The 13,164-nt window shown below is 49.2% G+C and overlaps 8 protein-coding genes across 8 annotated transcripts; 3 read left to right on the forward strand and 5 right to left on the reverse strand.

The window, feature by feature from the left end:
* Window positions 1–203: 203 nt before the first annotated feature.
* Window positions 204–1,990, reverse strand: EI90DRAFT_2900899 (uncharacterized protein; the record flags this gene model as incomplete). The annotated part of the gene is made up of 7 exons (XM_039054053.1): window positions 204–588; window positions 648–782; window positions 836–918; window positions 974–1,409; window positions 1,462–1,588; window positions 1,647–1,755; window positions 1,916–1,990. 7 exons carry the CDS (start codon window positions 1,988–1,990, stop codon window positions 204–206), a joined length of 1,350 nt encoding a protein of 449 aa, XP_038924201.1.
* Window positions 1,991–2,603: 613 nt separating this feature from the next.
* On the forward strand, window positions 2,604–3,793 carry EI90DRAFT_3149661 (uncharacterized protein). Its single transcript, XM_039065603.1, has 3 exons — window positions 2,604–2,959; window positions 3,009–3,234; window positions 3,287–3,793. The coding sequence occupies exons 1-3, from the start codon at window positions 2,793–2,795 to the stop codon at window positions 3,725–3,727; spliced, it is 834 nt and encodes a 277-aa protein (XP_038924202.1). The 5' UTR covers window positions 2,604–2,792; the 3' UTR covers window positions 3,728–3,793.
* A 45-nt stretch (window positions 3,794–3,838) lies between these two features.
* On the forward strand, window positions 3,839–7,146 carry EI90DRAFT_3149662 (origin recognition complex subunit 3 N-terminus-domain-containing protein). The gene is made up of 12 exons (XM_039065604.1): window positions 3,839–3,905; window positions 3,954–3,996; window positions 4,047–4,192; window positions 4,274–4,394; window positions 4,461–4,660; window positions 4,733–4,920; window positions 4,976–5,135; window positions 5,201–5,320; window positions 5,371–5,810; window positions 5,870–6,139; window positions 6,195–6,270; window positions 6,328–7,146. Exons 1-12 carry the CDS (start codon window positions 3,867–3,869, stop codon window positions 6,844–6,846), a joined length of 2,322 nt encoding a protein of 773 aa, XP_038924203.1. The 5' UTR covers window positions 3,839–3,866; the 3' UTR covers window positions 6,847–7,146.
* EI90DRAFT_2987635 (RuvB-like helicase 1) lies at window positions 7,103–8,854 on the reverse strand (the record flags this gene model as incomplete). The annotated part of the gene is made up of 7 exons (XM_039056017.1): window positions 8,631–8,854; window positions 8,105–8,566; window positions 7,884–8,054; window positions 7,694–7,849; window positions 7,481–7,641; window positions 7,291–7,431; window positions 7,103–7,238 (listed from the first exon to the last, which is right to left on the reverse strand). Exons 1-7 carry the CDS (start codon window positions 8,811–8,813, stop codon window positions 7,103–7,105), a joined length of 1,410 nt encoding a protein of 469 aa, XP_038924204.1. The 5' UTR covers window positions 8,814–8,854.
* Window positions 8,855–10,227: 1,373 nt separating this feature from the next.
* On the reverse strand, window positions 10,228–10,952 carry EI90DRAFT_3029277 (uncharacterized protein). Its single transcript, XM_039058109.1, has 4 exons — window positions 10,881–10,952; window positions 10,714–10,823; window positions 10,566–10,661; window positions 10,228–10,510 (listed from the first exon to the last, which is right to left on the reverse strand). Exons 2-4 carry the CDS (start codon window positions 10,718–10,720, stop codon window positions 10,398–10,400), a joined length of 216 nt encoding a protein of 71 aa, XP_038924205.1. The 5' UTR covers window positions 10,721–10,823; window positions 10,881–10,952; the 3' UTR covers window positions 10,228–10,397.
* Window positions 10,712–11,011, reverse strand: EI90DRAFT_2850383 (uncharacterized protein; the record flags this gene model as incomplete). The annotated part of the gene is made up of 2 exons (XM_039053742.1): window positions 10,712–10,810; window positions 10,871–11,011. Coding segments are annotated over 2 exons (240 nt in total), but the record flags the coding sequence as incomplete, so codon positions are not given.
* Window positions 11,012–11,049: 38 nt separating this feature from the next.
* On the forward strand, window positions 11,050–12,011 carry EI90DRAFT_2987640 (uncharacterized protein). Its single transcript, XM_039056018.1, has 2 exons — window positions 11,050–11,580; window positions 11,633–12,011. Exons 1-2 carry the CDS (start codon window positions 11,072–11,074, stop codon window positions 11,922–11,924), a joined length of 801 nt encoding a protein of 266 aa, XP_038924207.1. The 5' UTR covers window positions 11,050–11,071; the 3' UTR covers window positions 11,925–12,011.
* EI90DRAFT_2902019 (chalcone-flavanone isomerase-domain-containing protein) lies at window positions 11,948–12,816 on the reverse strand (the record flags this gene model as incomplete). Its single annotated transcript, XM_039054080.1, has 4 exons — window positions 11,948–12,304; window positions 12,398–12,465; window positions 12,519–12,591; window positions 12,658–12,816. Coding segments are annotated over 4 exons (657 nt in total), but the record flags the coding sequence as incomplete, so codon positions are not given.
* Between the last annotated feature and the right edge of the window lie 348 nt (window positions 12,817–13,164).

Raw genomic sequence — 13,164 nt, forward strand, 5'->3', positions numbered from 1 at the left:
CTAGAGGATTTTCTATGTACGTGCACTGGTACTACTCCTAATCTGATCAAGCGCTAGAAAACACAGGCAAACGGCAACCCCGATTCGGGGAGACAAAGCGGGTCACGAAAGCAGCCAGGCAGATCGCAGGGATTTTCAGCAAGCAGAGGCAATGAGTGTGATCGAAAGTAAGCAATAACAAAGCCAAATTAGGGTATACAACGTCAGGCATGGGCACGCCAGAATGCGAATGGGGCAATCAGTCCTATGCACATCTGCAAACTTCGGCGTAAGAACCTGACGATTGTGAAGAGGGTGTTATTGACGCACTCCATTATGCTTGTCTCCAACACTCTAAACTTCGATATGTCTTTACTTTCGTCGCTGAAGCCAATGACTTCCTTCCACTCTTTTGCGTCTGCCTCCTTCTCGCTAGAGTCTGCAAATTTCACCATCTCTTCGTCGCTGACCCCCCGCCACATCAAGAAAATTCGAGTAAAAACAGCAGGTTCCGTTGATACGCTAAGATCGATAGCAGCGGACAGACGCGCCGGCTGCATGAAACGGTAGGCAATGTGCTTATGATTAGCGAAATTCGCCACAGCATTACTGCAGCAATTGAAATGAGATTGGTAGTGCAGATGAGAGGTCCAACTCGCCTAATAAACAGGGTTCTCGCTGAGATGGAAAGGCCAAGGTCATCCAATACTTTGCTAATGTGAGGGATAAACAACGAAAGCGGCATGGCGAATCCATTGGAGGGGGATATGTATGAGACTGGATCCATTTGCGATGTGTCTGGACTGCAGGATTCCCAAGGTGAGCGCAAGGTACTCCAGTATTAAAATAAACATACAGGGCCTCATAATATAATGACGTGACTACAGCATTAGATTCGAAGTGCTCTAAATACCCATCGGGATGGCCCCGTAAGAAATACTGGACAGAGAAGCCTCTTAAAACTAATATGTTCTACATAATAGTTGCTGCTTACTTTGATTTTACGATCCCCTGCAGGCTCCGCTGTAGGATACGTCGTGCCAAACCGCCACATTGGTGCCAGACTGATGTTAACGTCACAGTATTGTTGACTGGGCGCAAGAATCGTCAGGGCACACTTCGCGGTTGTTGGCCTTGCAGCAGCCATCATGAGTTTCGCCATGACTCTAGAGTCGAAGAAAAGCTCGTTAGGAATGACTGGAGCAGTGGCGGAGGCAATGCCCAGCCGAGTTCCTGAGAAGTCCATCGAATGATTGTCGTCTTGATGAATGATTTTCAAGACGCCCCAAAACGATCCTTCAACGAGCATTCCGTCCTCAGTGCGTGACATGTCCAGATCATCCGATTCACAGTTCGTCTCTAACGCAACTGTCCGCCCTGGTGTCAGCTCCAAATTGAAGGTCGCCGGCATCTCTAAGATAGGAGGTGGGCTAAGTTGGCTATCATCAGTACACAACAGTTGGTATCTGAATGTTGACTTACGGGGGAGGCGGAGGATTAACTTCCTCTTCAGGGGGAGGTGGTGCATCCGTCACGATTTCCATGCGCAAACCGTGTGAAGTTTGCGCAAGTTGATAAGTGTCATCAGTGTCGATGTAGAGGTATGGTCCTAACAAGAACAGATGATTTAGATTAATGGTGGAGGGAGGAAGTGCGTTTGATCCAACCTTGAAGGAGTCTAGATGCTTGAATGGATGCGTATTCAACCGGGACTCGTAATTGGAAAGGTACCCCAGGGGGCGGTCTGACCCATTCTTTGGCGACGGCAACAGCATCCTAAGGCTCGCATGTCAGACGGGTTTTGGATGGAAGTCTTACAAGACCCGTGTTGCCATAAGATGGAAAACAGGCTATTCTTCGCACGCATAATGGTGTGTGCGATGTCATCAAGACACGAGGCGCAGAGTCTAAACGAAGATCCGATGACGATACTCACTGCGAAGGTGGGTGGGAGAATCTTGATCGTCTCCATGTCTTCGTACGCCAGCGTCAAGTAGCGCTGCTTGGCCATTACCCCTATAGGAGGGTAATTTGGCTGCGGAGACTGGTAGCGGGAGAGGAACATAATGTCAGCACTAAGTTACTACCCCTCAGCTGGATTCGATGATGGGAAAATGGGAAAGGAAAGCACAACACAGTTTCTAGTGGTTGGGAGGGGGGAGGAGCGCGAGGGGAGAGCAAATGCTTTAATCGATTATGGTGATAGATAGATGCCGTCGGAAAAGCAAGGGAGCGGGCAGGCAGGCAGGCAGGCGAGGAGCAGGGTCTGTTATAACATTTGACTCACCCCCCATTCATTCTGTTGCTTTTTCTTGTCGTAATGCCGGTATATTTGCGTTGTAGATGTTACATTTGAGCGTAAGGTTGCGTTCGTAAGTGTTGGGGAAACTGGGGGAAGGTTCAAGTTCTGCAGACCAGGAAGATCTCTTCTCGGAGCGCCTTTGAACATGGTACGGGTTGCGATCGATCGACGTGGGCACTACGGAAATACGGAAGTTGCTTGACGAGTTGCAGAAGGAAATTGAGCTTTTGCTTCAGGTAAGATGGGCAAATTTGACGCAAAGCGCAGAAAACATGAGGCCCGCCAGGATCCGATCTCCCAATTTAGGAAGTTACCTTCTCAAGGAACCTCTTTGCTGACTTAGGCTTGAACACAATACCCAAAATACAGCTAGCCACACTATATGCGTTCGATGTCCTGGCGCACGTATTTTGCGCGCTCCAGTGATGTTCTCGACCCCGAGCTGGGATAATATTGACAATCCCACACACGTGAACAGATTGGGGGCAATTTAATTCTCACCGACGACATCATGCTCGTCCCACCGTTCGCGAGGAGAGCGGTCGTGGGTTTAACCAGCCATTATGAGATGACACCTTCCCGTGGACTCTTATCCACCCTTCTGCTCTCTACTGAGAAATGGACGGGAAGAAGTGCTAATGAGCTTCGTCGGGAAGCCAAAGCCACAAGGCTCTCTCAGTGCGTCAATTGACAACGAATCCTCATTGCGTGTTGATGTCTATTTTAGAGGCAGGAACACGCGAGTCCTGGTCCGGAGATTCGCTGAATCGCTTTGCGCCGAGGTGCACACGCAACTGAAGCCCGGTGCTCTCGCCCCCGCCGCACGAATGTTCGTAACGAGCGCACAATCGGACCAAGGCGACACTTCCAGTAAATTCACCCCTCGCCGACGCAAGGTGTTGGAAATTAAGTTACCCGAGGAGCCAGAGGTTCCCGACGAAGGCCCCATTATTGTGAGTTCAACTTGCTTGTGAAGAGGTCATACCATTTAGGCATTTGCTACAGCCTTACTTGCCCGACAATTTCTTGTCAAAAGAAAAATGCTCGACACAGGCCCACCCCGAGCGTAGCACTCCTCGCGTAATGACTGTGGCATCTGCCTCAACTCATCATGATGGAGGACCCTCTCACAACCTGCATGAAGCTGGTGACGCCCATCTTTTCGAAGTTGGCGAGCACGGACAGCATGAATATGGGGCTTCGGATACTCCTAGTCCTGGTCACGGCTCGAATAAAACGCTTTTTAGCTTGGATTCGTTGCCTGGAGAAATATTGGAAGTATCTGGAATCCCAAAAATATTACTTCCTTTTTTAAAAGTGAGTGAATCAGAGGCTCAACCTGGCACGAGGAGGTCTTCCGAACTTGATGGCGAGCATCGCAAAGGACTATTCGTCTTGGGTGGTATTCTTGGGGGTGGTTGGCTCTTGAGCAAATTAGTTTCTTAAGGGGACCGTGCATTGTTATCTTGTACTGAGAACATTACATATAATACGCAATATTCTTGACATGTCCGCAGAAGCGCCTGGCGTCAACTGGGGAGCAAGCGGCGTCAGCCGATTCAATTGTCACTCCCCAGTTCATGACATGTCGTTCTCAACGTCCAGTATAAGATTAGACTCAACTGTGAGTAGATGAGCTATATAAGAGACATTAAGGTGCTAAGTGTATCAGCCTGTTGTTGTCATCCCGCATCAAGATGAATCTTCGGGGGCAGGTGGGGATATTCCTCAGCCCACTCCTTCTTACGCTAAATAATCAGCTCAGATAATGGGGACTCGGAGAATATGAGAGAAGCGGCCGCGTGGAACGAAAGGATGCCAACATCGCCTGCAGATGACCTTAGCGGTGGCGCCGAGCTTCGATTCTGTGCATATTTGGATATTTGGCATCGGTGCTCGGCCAGGATACAAGTACGCGTTTCCAGAACTCCAAGTGGCCCTCCGAGACACCGACAATGATGTCTAATCTGACGACGCGTTGAATTACCAAAGACACTCATGAGACAAGCGCACACCAAAGTCGTTGAATCAGTGATGCGGAAGGTCGAAGAAACGTATAAACCGATCAAATTCTCTCTCCCTTATCCCCAAATCCCGATCATGCTATTAGTTGGTGAGAGGTCATTTGCTCGTGGACGAGGCATATCTGCATGGTCTCTCAGACGGTTTACCATGCCAGGCGACTCCAACTCAGCAGACTTAGTCTTCGATTCTGTTGTTCGTCAGTTTCAGGAGCCGGAGGTCCTAGAAGACGCAGTACGCGACTCAGCTACACCCTCTACAGCTGAGCAGCTTCCTATTGCCAGGCTATCGTCAAAAGATTTTGTTAACCTGCCTTCCGCGCTCCGAGCACTAATCAGTGGATTCGTTGCTGCCCAGGCAAGCATTAGATTTTGTTATTTGCTTCTCATCCCTCTACGATCTCAGCGTTCTCATTTATTTCTGTATTAGGCCGCGGCGACCAAAAAACGACCGAACGGGACAACGCTTGCAAACACAGATATCGAGGTACTTGGAGCCTGGTACAACAGCCTTGAGCTCGACTATCTACCCGAGGATAAGCGAAGATTGGTGGTGTACATCCCAAATGTGGAATCGTGCAATTCGAGTGTTTTGCAAGACTTCTTTCATATCTGTTCGTACGTGTCCAGCCTTCGCTCCACTTCTATAGGCTGTTAATCCTTCACTTTGCAGCTCTCGCATCCCTCGCCTCCCTTTGGTATTCATTCTGACCACATCCACCTCTTCTCAGATCATGCGGTCCCTCGTCACCCTTGAAGTTCTGAGCTCGATGGAGATCCACGATTTCCAGTTGGAAGGAGGTCGCAGGCTATTCGATGAATTGATCCTGGGGGTAAGCCGTGCACATTTTATCTCCAAAAATGCAGAATTTAAGCACTCTAATCTTCATGATCGCAGCTATTTTTGCTCCCAAAATTCGACCCTGGTTTCCAACTCACGTCCAGCCTCATTGAACATCTTTATGACAGCTTCGCATATCAGGAGCACTCCATTGATTCATTTTGCACTGCATTTCAGGTGTGCCCGCTGGTCATTGGTCTGTGTCTACATCACTGATGGGGTTGAAGATGATCCTTGCAAAACACTTCTCCTCTCCCACCTCCGTGTTTCTCGTCCCTGACCTTGCGCCCTTTGTTCTCGAACGAATGAAGCTACCCGAATCAGCTTTGTTTCGTGAAAAGATCCATGGGATGGTTCGACATGCAATTAATCAGTATCCACTCGCGGAAGCCACAGTCCAAATTCTCAAACGAATGAAGACTTCTAGAGACTCACATGGCCCTATGAATTCATTACAAGATGATTGGGTGCTGGAATACATTTCCTTGGCCAGGGATGCTTTCCAATGCCGAATGAACAGATGGAAATTTTCCATACGAGTCCTTCGGATACTGCTCCGTGCGGCTGGTGTCAGGTTAGCCAAAATCCCGGCGCCAGACGTCATACGAGCGGTAATGCAAGGGACCGTTTTCACGAACGAGGTCTCACATATTCAACATCGTATGAAGTAAGTCCATGCAGCGGATACATTAAGAATTGATGCATATCTCATTTACGTATATGAAGAAGAGCTACACTGGATTGGCTCGAAAAAATCAAGTCACGATTGACATCGGTGTGCAGAAAGGTCGACCACCCGGCGCACCTTGGCGAGCTACATACCATTGCCCAGAATTGGGACAGGTGGTTCAATGAGACCGTTGCCATTATGTCTGCAAACCAATCAGCCAAGCAGGTGCCAGATACGCCTTTTCAGTTTTCTAATCTGCTTGTAGTACCTCCTGAGGTCTCAACTCTTTCGCTTAAGATGGCAACATCGATTGAGCATTATTTCCGGCAAGTTGCTGTCTTAAGAAATCCCTCGGAGCGCTCATTATGGAATTTCTTATAGAAACCAATTTCATCCACTCACTGATGTACCCCTACACCAGCTGTGGCATGTAGAGTCGGATCTTTCACCTATGGAGGTGAGTGGCCCTCATTCCTGTCATATAGCTGCCTCTCAAGTCGTCTGCATTATGCAGTACCTCAACCCATCTATTCAACAGAGCCTCGTTAGGACATTGGCGCCAACCAATGCCAGCAATGATTTGTTCGAAGTCACGCCCGCCGTGATATCTCTTGCAAACTTAGCCTATCGGGACCAACCCGACACCTCAGTGATATTCAGACGTTATCTCGAGAGCGGCAAGATGGTCAATATATATGATTGGTTCGAGAGTTACGTTCAGGCGATGGAAGGGGAACCACGGCCAAAGGAAGGGAAAGACGATGTCCATACTAACGATGGGTTAGGCGATAGCGCGATGCATGAGGCGACACACCGAAGTGTGGCGGGGCTCGATGAATCCGCGTCAAGGAAGGAAGGAACAGACAATGTCACACCCACTGATGCCCTCTCCCAGGGAAGCCCACAGTGGAAACGAGAATTACAAGCTCGCTTCCTTCATTCGCTTCATGAATTGGACCTCCTAGGGCTGGTCAAGGCAACAGGAAGGAAACGGGACCACCTCGCAAGGACTCTTTTTGCCCCGCCTAGATAGAGCAGCACCTATTCCTGCTTCGGTCGTCACCATTTACGCTCGTGGGCTGAAATTCGGTCCTAAACAAGCCTTATGTTTCCAAATCAAACTTCCACGCCAGATGAGGAGCAGATCATTCCACCCGCCCATCTCGGCTCCAATTGTTACAATGCGCAGTTTGTAAGAACGTATCAAATATCATACCACACATATTAGTCTGTATATATACTTTTGGATGACGACGTACAGCATAGAACTTTCACCATAATACAATACATCAGCTCATCGATTGGGCACTTGTTTTAGCATCTAAGAATAGCTCGTTCATCTCCCCGATGTCTTCCAGTGTGATGTACTTCCGTCCTTGCAGCGAAGCAAGAATGGAGGCTGGGGTGAGTAATTGTATTGCGTAGCTGTGGGAATGAGCTGAGCGCAGTGTTGTGAAATAGAGTACTATCTGCTTACCGCAAGCTGCGTCGAGCGCCCTCCACCGATAGACGTTCCAATACACCCTCACCTAAGGTAAGACCCTCGACTGCCGCCCGAAGTTCGACGACTTTGGCCACCTGCTCTGGCGTGTATGTCTCGGTTTTAACGATCAGGCAACTGAAGGCAACATGGATCAAGATTCTTGATAAATGGCGCAACAACATACCGGTCTAAGAGATCGACAGGCACGCCGTGTGCGCTTATGATGTCTGTAGTACCACGCACCAAGGACGTGCCTCGGTTTGTTGCGAGAACAACAGTGGGTGACATGGGCGATTCGAGGAGGATATTTAGGTACGTGAAGCATTCGATGTCCAGCATATGGACCTGCAAAACGAATTAGAAGGGAACCTAGGGGGTTCCATTAGGCCCAGCCTACCTCGTCAATGAAAACCACCCCAGGAACTATCTCGGCCACCCCTTGATCGACATAACCTTTCACAACCCGGTCAACTTCGCGCCTCAACTTTTCAGTGACTTCTGTCCGTTGCGACTTGACAATATGAGACATCACAGACATGATATCTTGCCCACCCTAAAGGAATAAATCAGTCAAAAGAACAAACAACAATATTGATTGGAGTACACGCCTGAGGTCGCGCGTTCGCACTGTCTAGATCCCCGAGCGTGATATCCTGAACTAACTCCTTTCGTTTGTGGACATCTCCCTTGGGTAACGGGACATAAGTCTCAGACTCGAGATCAAACGAAGATGCATAGGCATCTGACCTCCCGACCCGCTGAACGCCAACTAATCAGCCAAATCAAATGACAAACCACCGACATCTACCTTGACGGCACCGGTATTAGCCTCTATGTAAATGACATCACCGACCACAATCTTTTCCTTCATTATAGCCTCATAGATACTTGGATCCAATCGTAATTGCTTTGTGCCTTTCACAGTCTTTAATGAAATGACCACATGCGAAATAGTCTTCCCGTATCCACTGAGAGGATTTTCCGACTCGGTAGGAGTAAGTTCCGTCAGTTCTCCTTCATAAACCTCCTTCGTCTCTTTGATTCTTATCCCAATGGCTCGTCGGAAAACTTCCGCAAGCACCTCCGTCTTCTTCACTTCGGCCGAGTAGACCTCAGAGCCAACCATTGGGCAGAAGGGCACTTTTGTACCTAGCTCCTGAGAAATAGCAAGAGCAAGAGCTGTCTTCCCAGTGCCAGGAGCGCCAGCGAGCAGAAGAGCACGGCCAGAGAATCTTCGCGACTTAATCAAATCCACAACAACGCCGCAGGCCTTCATTCATGCCAAATGTGTGTACAAGTCAGTAGTCATTTAACCGTTGGAAGCCTTAACTGACTTCTCTAGCCATATCTTGACCCACAAAACCACCAGCATTGACTGAAGCATAACCATGTAAATCTAATCCGAGACCCCGAATGTGAGAATGCGGTGCAATCCTAGAAGAACGCTGGTGAGATGGAAATGAAGCACCCGGTATCGCGGTGGATGCTGAAGCAGGGGCCGTAGTTGTCGCCTTCATTGAGAAGAAATAGTGTTGACGGAAGCAAACAGGAGAGAAACCAGCGTGGGAAGACGCGCGCGAGAGTCCGATTATCGCGCGTGCGCGCAGATACAGCCTTGCCCAATTCCAGTGTGCACACTCGTCTTTTTCCTATCCCTGTCGTGAATTAGTTTTGATTCAGTGTATCCCGGTAGTGACCACTTGAGGTTTGCTGGTCTCTTCGAATCATTTGCAGTATTTCAATTCTTGTTCTATGGATTTCTCTCTGGTTCTCACTTCCAAATGGATACAATCGATCTCGATATTTCGGTATCAAGGGCGGGGCCTCACCAGACTTGTTTCTACGTGCAGAGTCGCTCAGAAAATGAGATGGAAATAACCAGAAGCACCTTGGTGTATTTTCACGATGTGTGATCGAATGTTCACTACCGGACTTCAGAATAGGATAGGACGTGTCATTGGAAACGACCATGAATTGAATTCTCACTGCAGTCCTGACCAATTTTGAGCGGAACACTCTAAGACGCTAATGTCCAGAGTCGATCCAAAAACCTGGTCATGGGGCAGCTGGTGTAATCCCTACCCTAAAATCCTGGGGTTTACACGGTCAACGCCATTACTACCCTCCACCGGTAGGATTTTCACTATCTTGCCGTTGAGAATTACTTGGTGCTCCACCTCTTGCTCCTCCACGACCTTTACCACGACCGCGGCGATGGTGTCCACGTGGAGATTCAGGCTGTCGGCTTGCTGCCTGGGCCCTTGAGTCTGGCTGGGATTGCGGTGTAGTAACAGTATCTGTTGCTTCTAATGAAGCTCTGGGGGGGGTGCTGAGGAAGAGCCCGAGGGCTCGGGATTTGACGATGCGTCACGTCCTTTCTTCACCTTCGACGCGGGAGCCAACTTCTTCTCTTTAAAAACTGTCTCCTTGGATTGTTCAGCAGAAACATATGCCGCCTTGTTGTCCTCGCTTGCAGCCCCCGAGGGCTTCTGGTCGCGACGTTCCTTTGAACGCAAACTGGTTGCACCAACGCCAGCCAATGCAGCTTCAAACATCCGGGGGTTAAGCATCGGTCGTTTCCGCTCACGCTCCTTGGGAGGATCTTGGGAGGCTGGCTCAGCAGGGGGAGCCGCAACCCCCCTTGCATCCGACGCAGTCGTCAGGGCACTATTGCTAGGGGTGCCTTTGCGTGTTTGAGCTTTCGCTTTTGACGGGGACTGATTTGAAGCAGGCAGAGGAGTGGCAGGATCCCCTCGCTTGTCGCGTTTCTTAGCTTCGTTGCCCTGAGGTGCAGGGGTTTGTTTCGCATCCCCCCGTTTTCCCACTTTCTCTCCCGTCTTCTCGTCCGGCTTAGAATTGACGAGAATAGTCCGAGGAAGGGTGGATGATGTTGTAGAGCGAGAGAAAATGTTGGGATCTTCGTCTACTGCCTTGGCGGCTTCCTTAGCGGCTTTGGCTGCCTGACGTCGATCCGCCCCAGTGTAATGACCATGATACGACAAAATATTGGCTGCATCTCGAGCAGCTGCTTTTCCAGCTTTGAGCGCCTCCAGAAGCGGCGTCGAGTTAGAATCTTCTGCAGCTACTGATCACGAGTAAGTTCACAAGAGGGACGTGAATAACCTCGTACCATTTGATGTTAAAGTCTCCACAGCCTGAGGTTTGGCATCTGCATCAGAATTTAAGCTCTCCAGGAAAGAAAGATAGTCTTCGTCTATGGCCAAATGATCGTGAGACGTCAATCGAAGAAGCGGGCTACGGCAGCATGCCTTGATGTATGGTTCCCGAGCGCGCATCATGCTTCTTACGTTCCGGTTGGGTCTTTTGATATGGCGCAAACTCTACAACAGCAAAACTTTCGTTTCCTGAAAGAAACTGAAGTATGAGAAGCTGAAAGAACTTAAGGTCAAGGCCAACCTTGCATATCGCGAAACAGATGGCCATCATATTCGCGGCTGAACACTGCAACTTGTTCCGCGTTCCTGAATGCTACATATGCTCTGGATGGAACACCCTCTTTGTCTGGCCTATTGCAAGTGGTACCTTCAGTGGCTGTTAATCCAGTCATCCCCACTCTTACTTGCCTAGTTCTGGGTTTCCCGGGGTGGTATGATCGAAATGTTGAAGTCTCAGGGGTTACCCATAGTGAAACGCTTTTCCAAAACACCTCTTCGGGAAGGCTAGGTGGGAGGCGGCGAACCACAGTTTTGAGCCGATCGTTGACCATTGTATGCACCTGTTTATACCGAAGGACACACGTAAGGGTCAATTCACCATGAGCGCCAGCAACATAAATAAGAAAAAACGAAAGGCGCCTTCCAGACCACATCCAACGCCTCCGGAAGTCGTGGACCAGGAAATAGCAGTGCCAGCGAAGAGGCGCAAAGTTGCCCCAGAAGGGGATCCCGGGTCGGGCCCCAAAACTCCACTACTGCACGGTCGCGCGAAGACAGTAAGTCAGGCGACCACAGGGAACAGCAAACTTGGGGCCAAAAAGCAGAAGAACAAGGTGGAGAAAGTGGATAAGGGTCCAAAAACTCCAAACCGAAAGCCACCTGTCAGCGGAAAGCAAGAAGCAAATGCCCCTACTTCAGCAAAGGCCCGCCCCTTATCCAAGATAATTAAATTAACTCCGAATCGCCCGTTTCCCAAAGTTGCGCCCTCAGAAAGTGCCACAGGACCCCTCTCGAGCAGGGAAAAAGGCAAGAACCATATTTGTGTCACTCGACGTGTAGCGCTTGGTGCATACCTTCGACGGTGCGTGGAACTCATTAAGGTCGATGGGTAAGCCGCTTGGTATGCAGTACAGTGCGTTGCGCTCAGTATCCTCCAAAAGGTACCGTACAATTATAATACACGCTATGGCAGCAGCTATCCCGCATGCAACTTTATTGTCTACTTCGTTACCTTCCATGCTATCCTTCAAGCCTTCTGACATCCAAACCACCGTGAAAACGGACACGACGGAGTGCATAGACGAAATTCTGCCTTCAAGTGTCGATCCAGAAGTGGAGGACGAAGACGATGAGGGAGAAACAAGGACTCGCCGAAAGAGTTCATTGACGATCGTGCTGAAAATTGGGGATGGTGTCAAGGTTAACATCAAACCGAGTGGCGTAAAAAAATAAGCTTTTTACCTATAATTGCAAACTTAACCCACCAATTTCCGTCTAATTATAATAACTCCGCCATTCAGATTTTTTTGGAGATCAGGGACTCTTTGACGCTTTTCAGCAACTACATATGTCCACTTCTTCAGAATCTTCTCGATGTGTGATGGAGTCATCTGACTTACTGCTGGACTAACGCCTTTCCCAGTAAAATATGTATAAAAGAAATTCGCCGCCATCCAGGCGCTTTGAATTTCCCCCAATCCGTCGAAGATCAGTGTACGTTCCTTCAAACCCCCATGCACTTCAGGAACCGAATAGACGAGAAGAGACGAATTCTTCTCAAATGATGAAATTGGAAAGATCCCCTTCAACCTCTGCAGCGACTCTTCCAATGCCTGCGAGGACAAAGACGATCAGGGGTGTGCGTCGGGCTAGAGCAAGACTCACGTTCTCTTTAGGAATAAATTCCTCGTTTTCTTCAAGTCTACGATTCGCAAACGGAGAGCTCGTATGAAAGCATCTCGGAGATGCGTGTACGATGTCGAGCGCACGGGCACTGGCTTCTAATTTAGCTCTCTGGGGTGTGTTTGCATCTTCGCACATACTGACCGATCCGAATGGCGCAAGCCGAAGTCTGGATGATACGCTCGATTTTTTCTTCGAAAGGCGCGTCTTCAGTCGTCTTGAGTGAAGAGTGCATCATTAAATAAAGGTACCACGCACAAATCAACACGGGAGGCAAACGAACCTGAAGCAAAGCGGGTTCCGCATAGAAGCCAACAGCGTATACTTTTAACTTCAAAAATGATACTACTCGAACCCCTAGCCCAACAAGGGTCAAGGGTGGACAAGAGGGTGGTTGTATTGTGCTGGGAAACCGGACACAAGTTTCAGGCTCAACTAACGTGTTTCAGCCTTATTGTGGGAGGGGTCTCTTCTGTAGCCATCCCTCTTACCTCGTATTGATGATTCTGGAGCTTCTTCAAGACTAAGTGGCTCCTGCAACAGATACCAGGCACAGAGAACTGAGCCTGCTCCAGCCAAAGCCAAAGGTCGAGAACGAGTCCTTGAATCTGCAGGTTTAGTTATCGTCTGCGTCCCCCCAGAAGCCAGGTGCAGATGAGCTCTCCGACAAGAGGCGCCTCTTAGCCCTTTCGGTGTGAGACTGGCGAATTGAAAAAGCCGCAATGGGGGCATGGAGAATTATTGTGTACATCGAGGACGTGACGCGTCACGTAAACAGTACCTCATGGAC

This window comes from Cantharellus anzutake, assembly GCF_015039405.1.
Source record: "Cantharellus anzutake strain C23 chromosome Unknown EI90scaffold_1, whole genome shotgun sequence".
Lineage (NCBI taxonomy): Eukaryota > Fungi > Basidiomycota > Agaricomycetes > Cantharellales > Hydnaceae > Cantharellus > Cantharellus anzutake.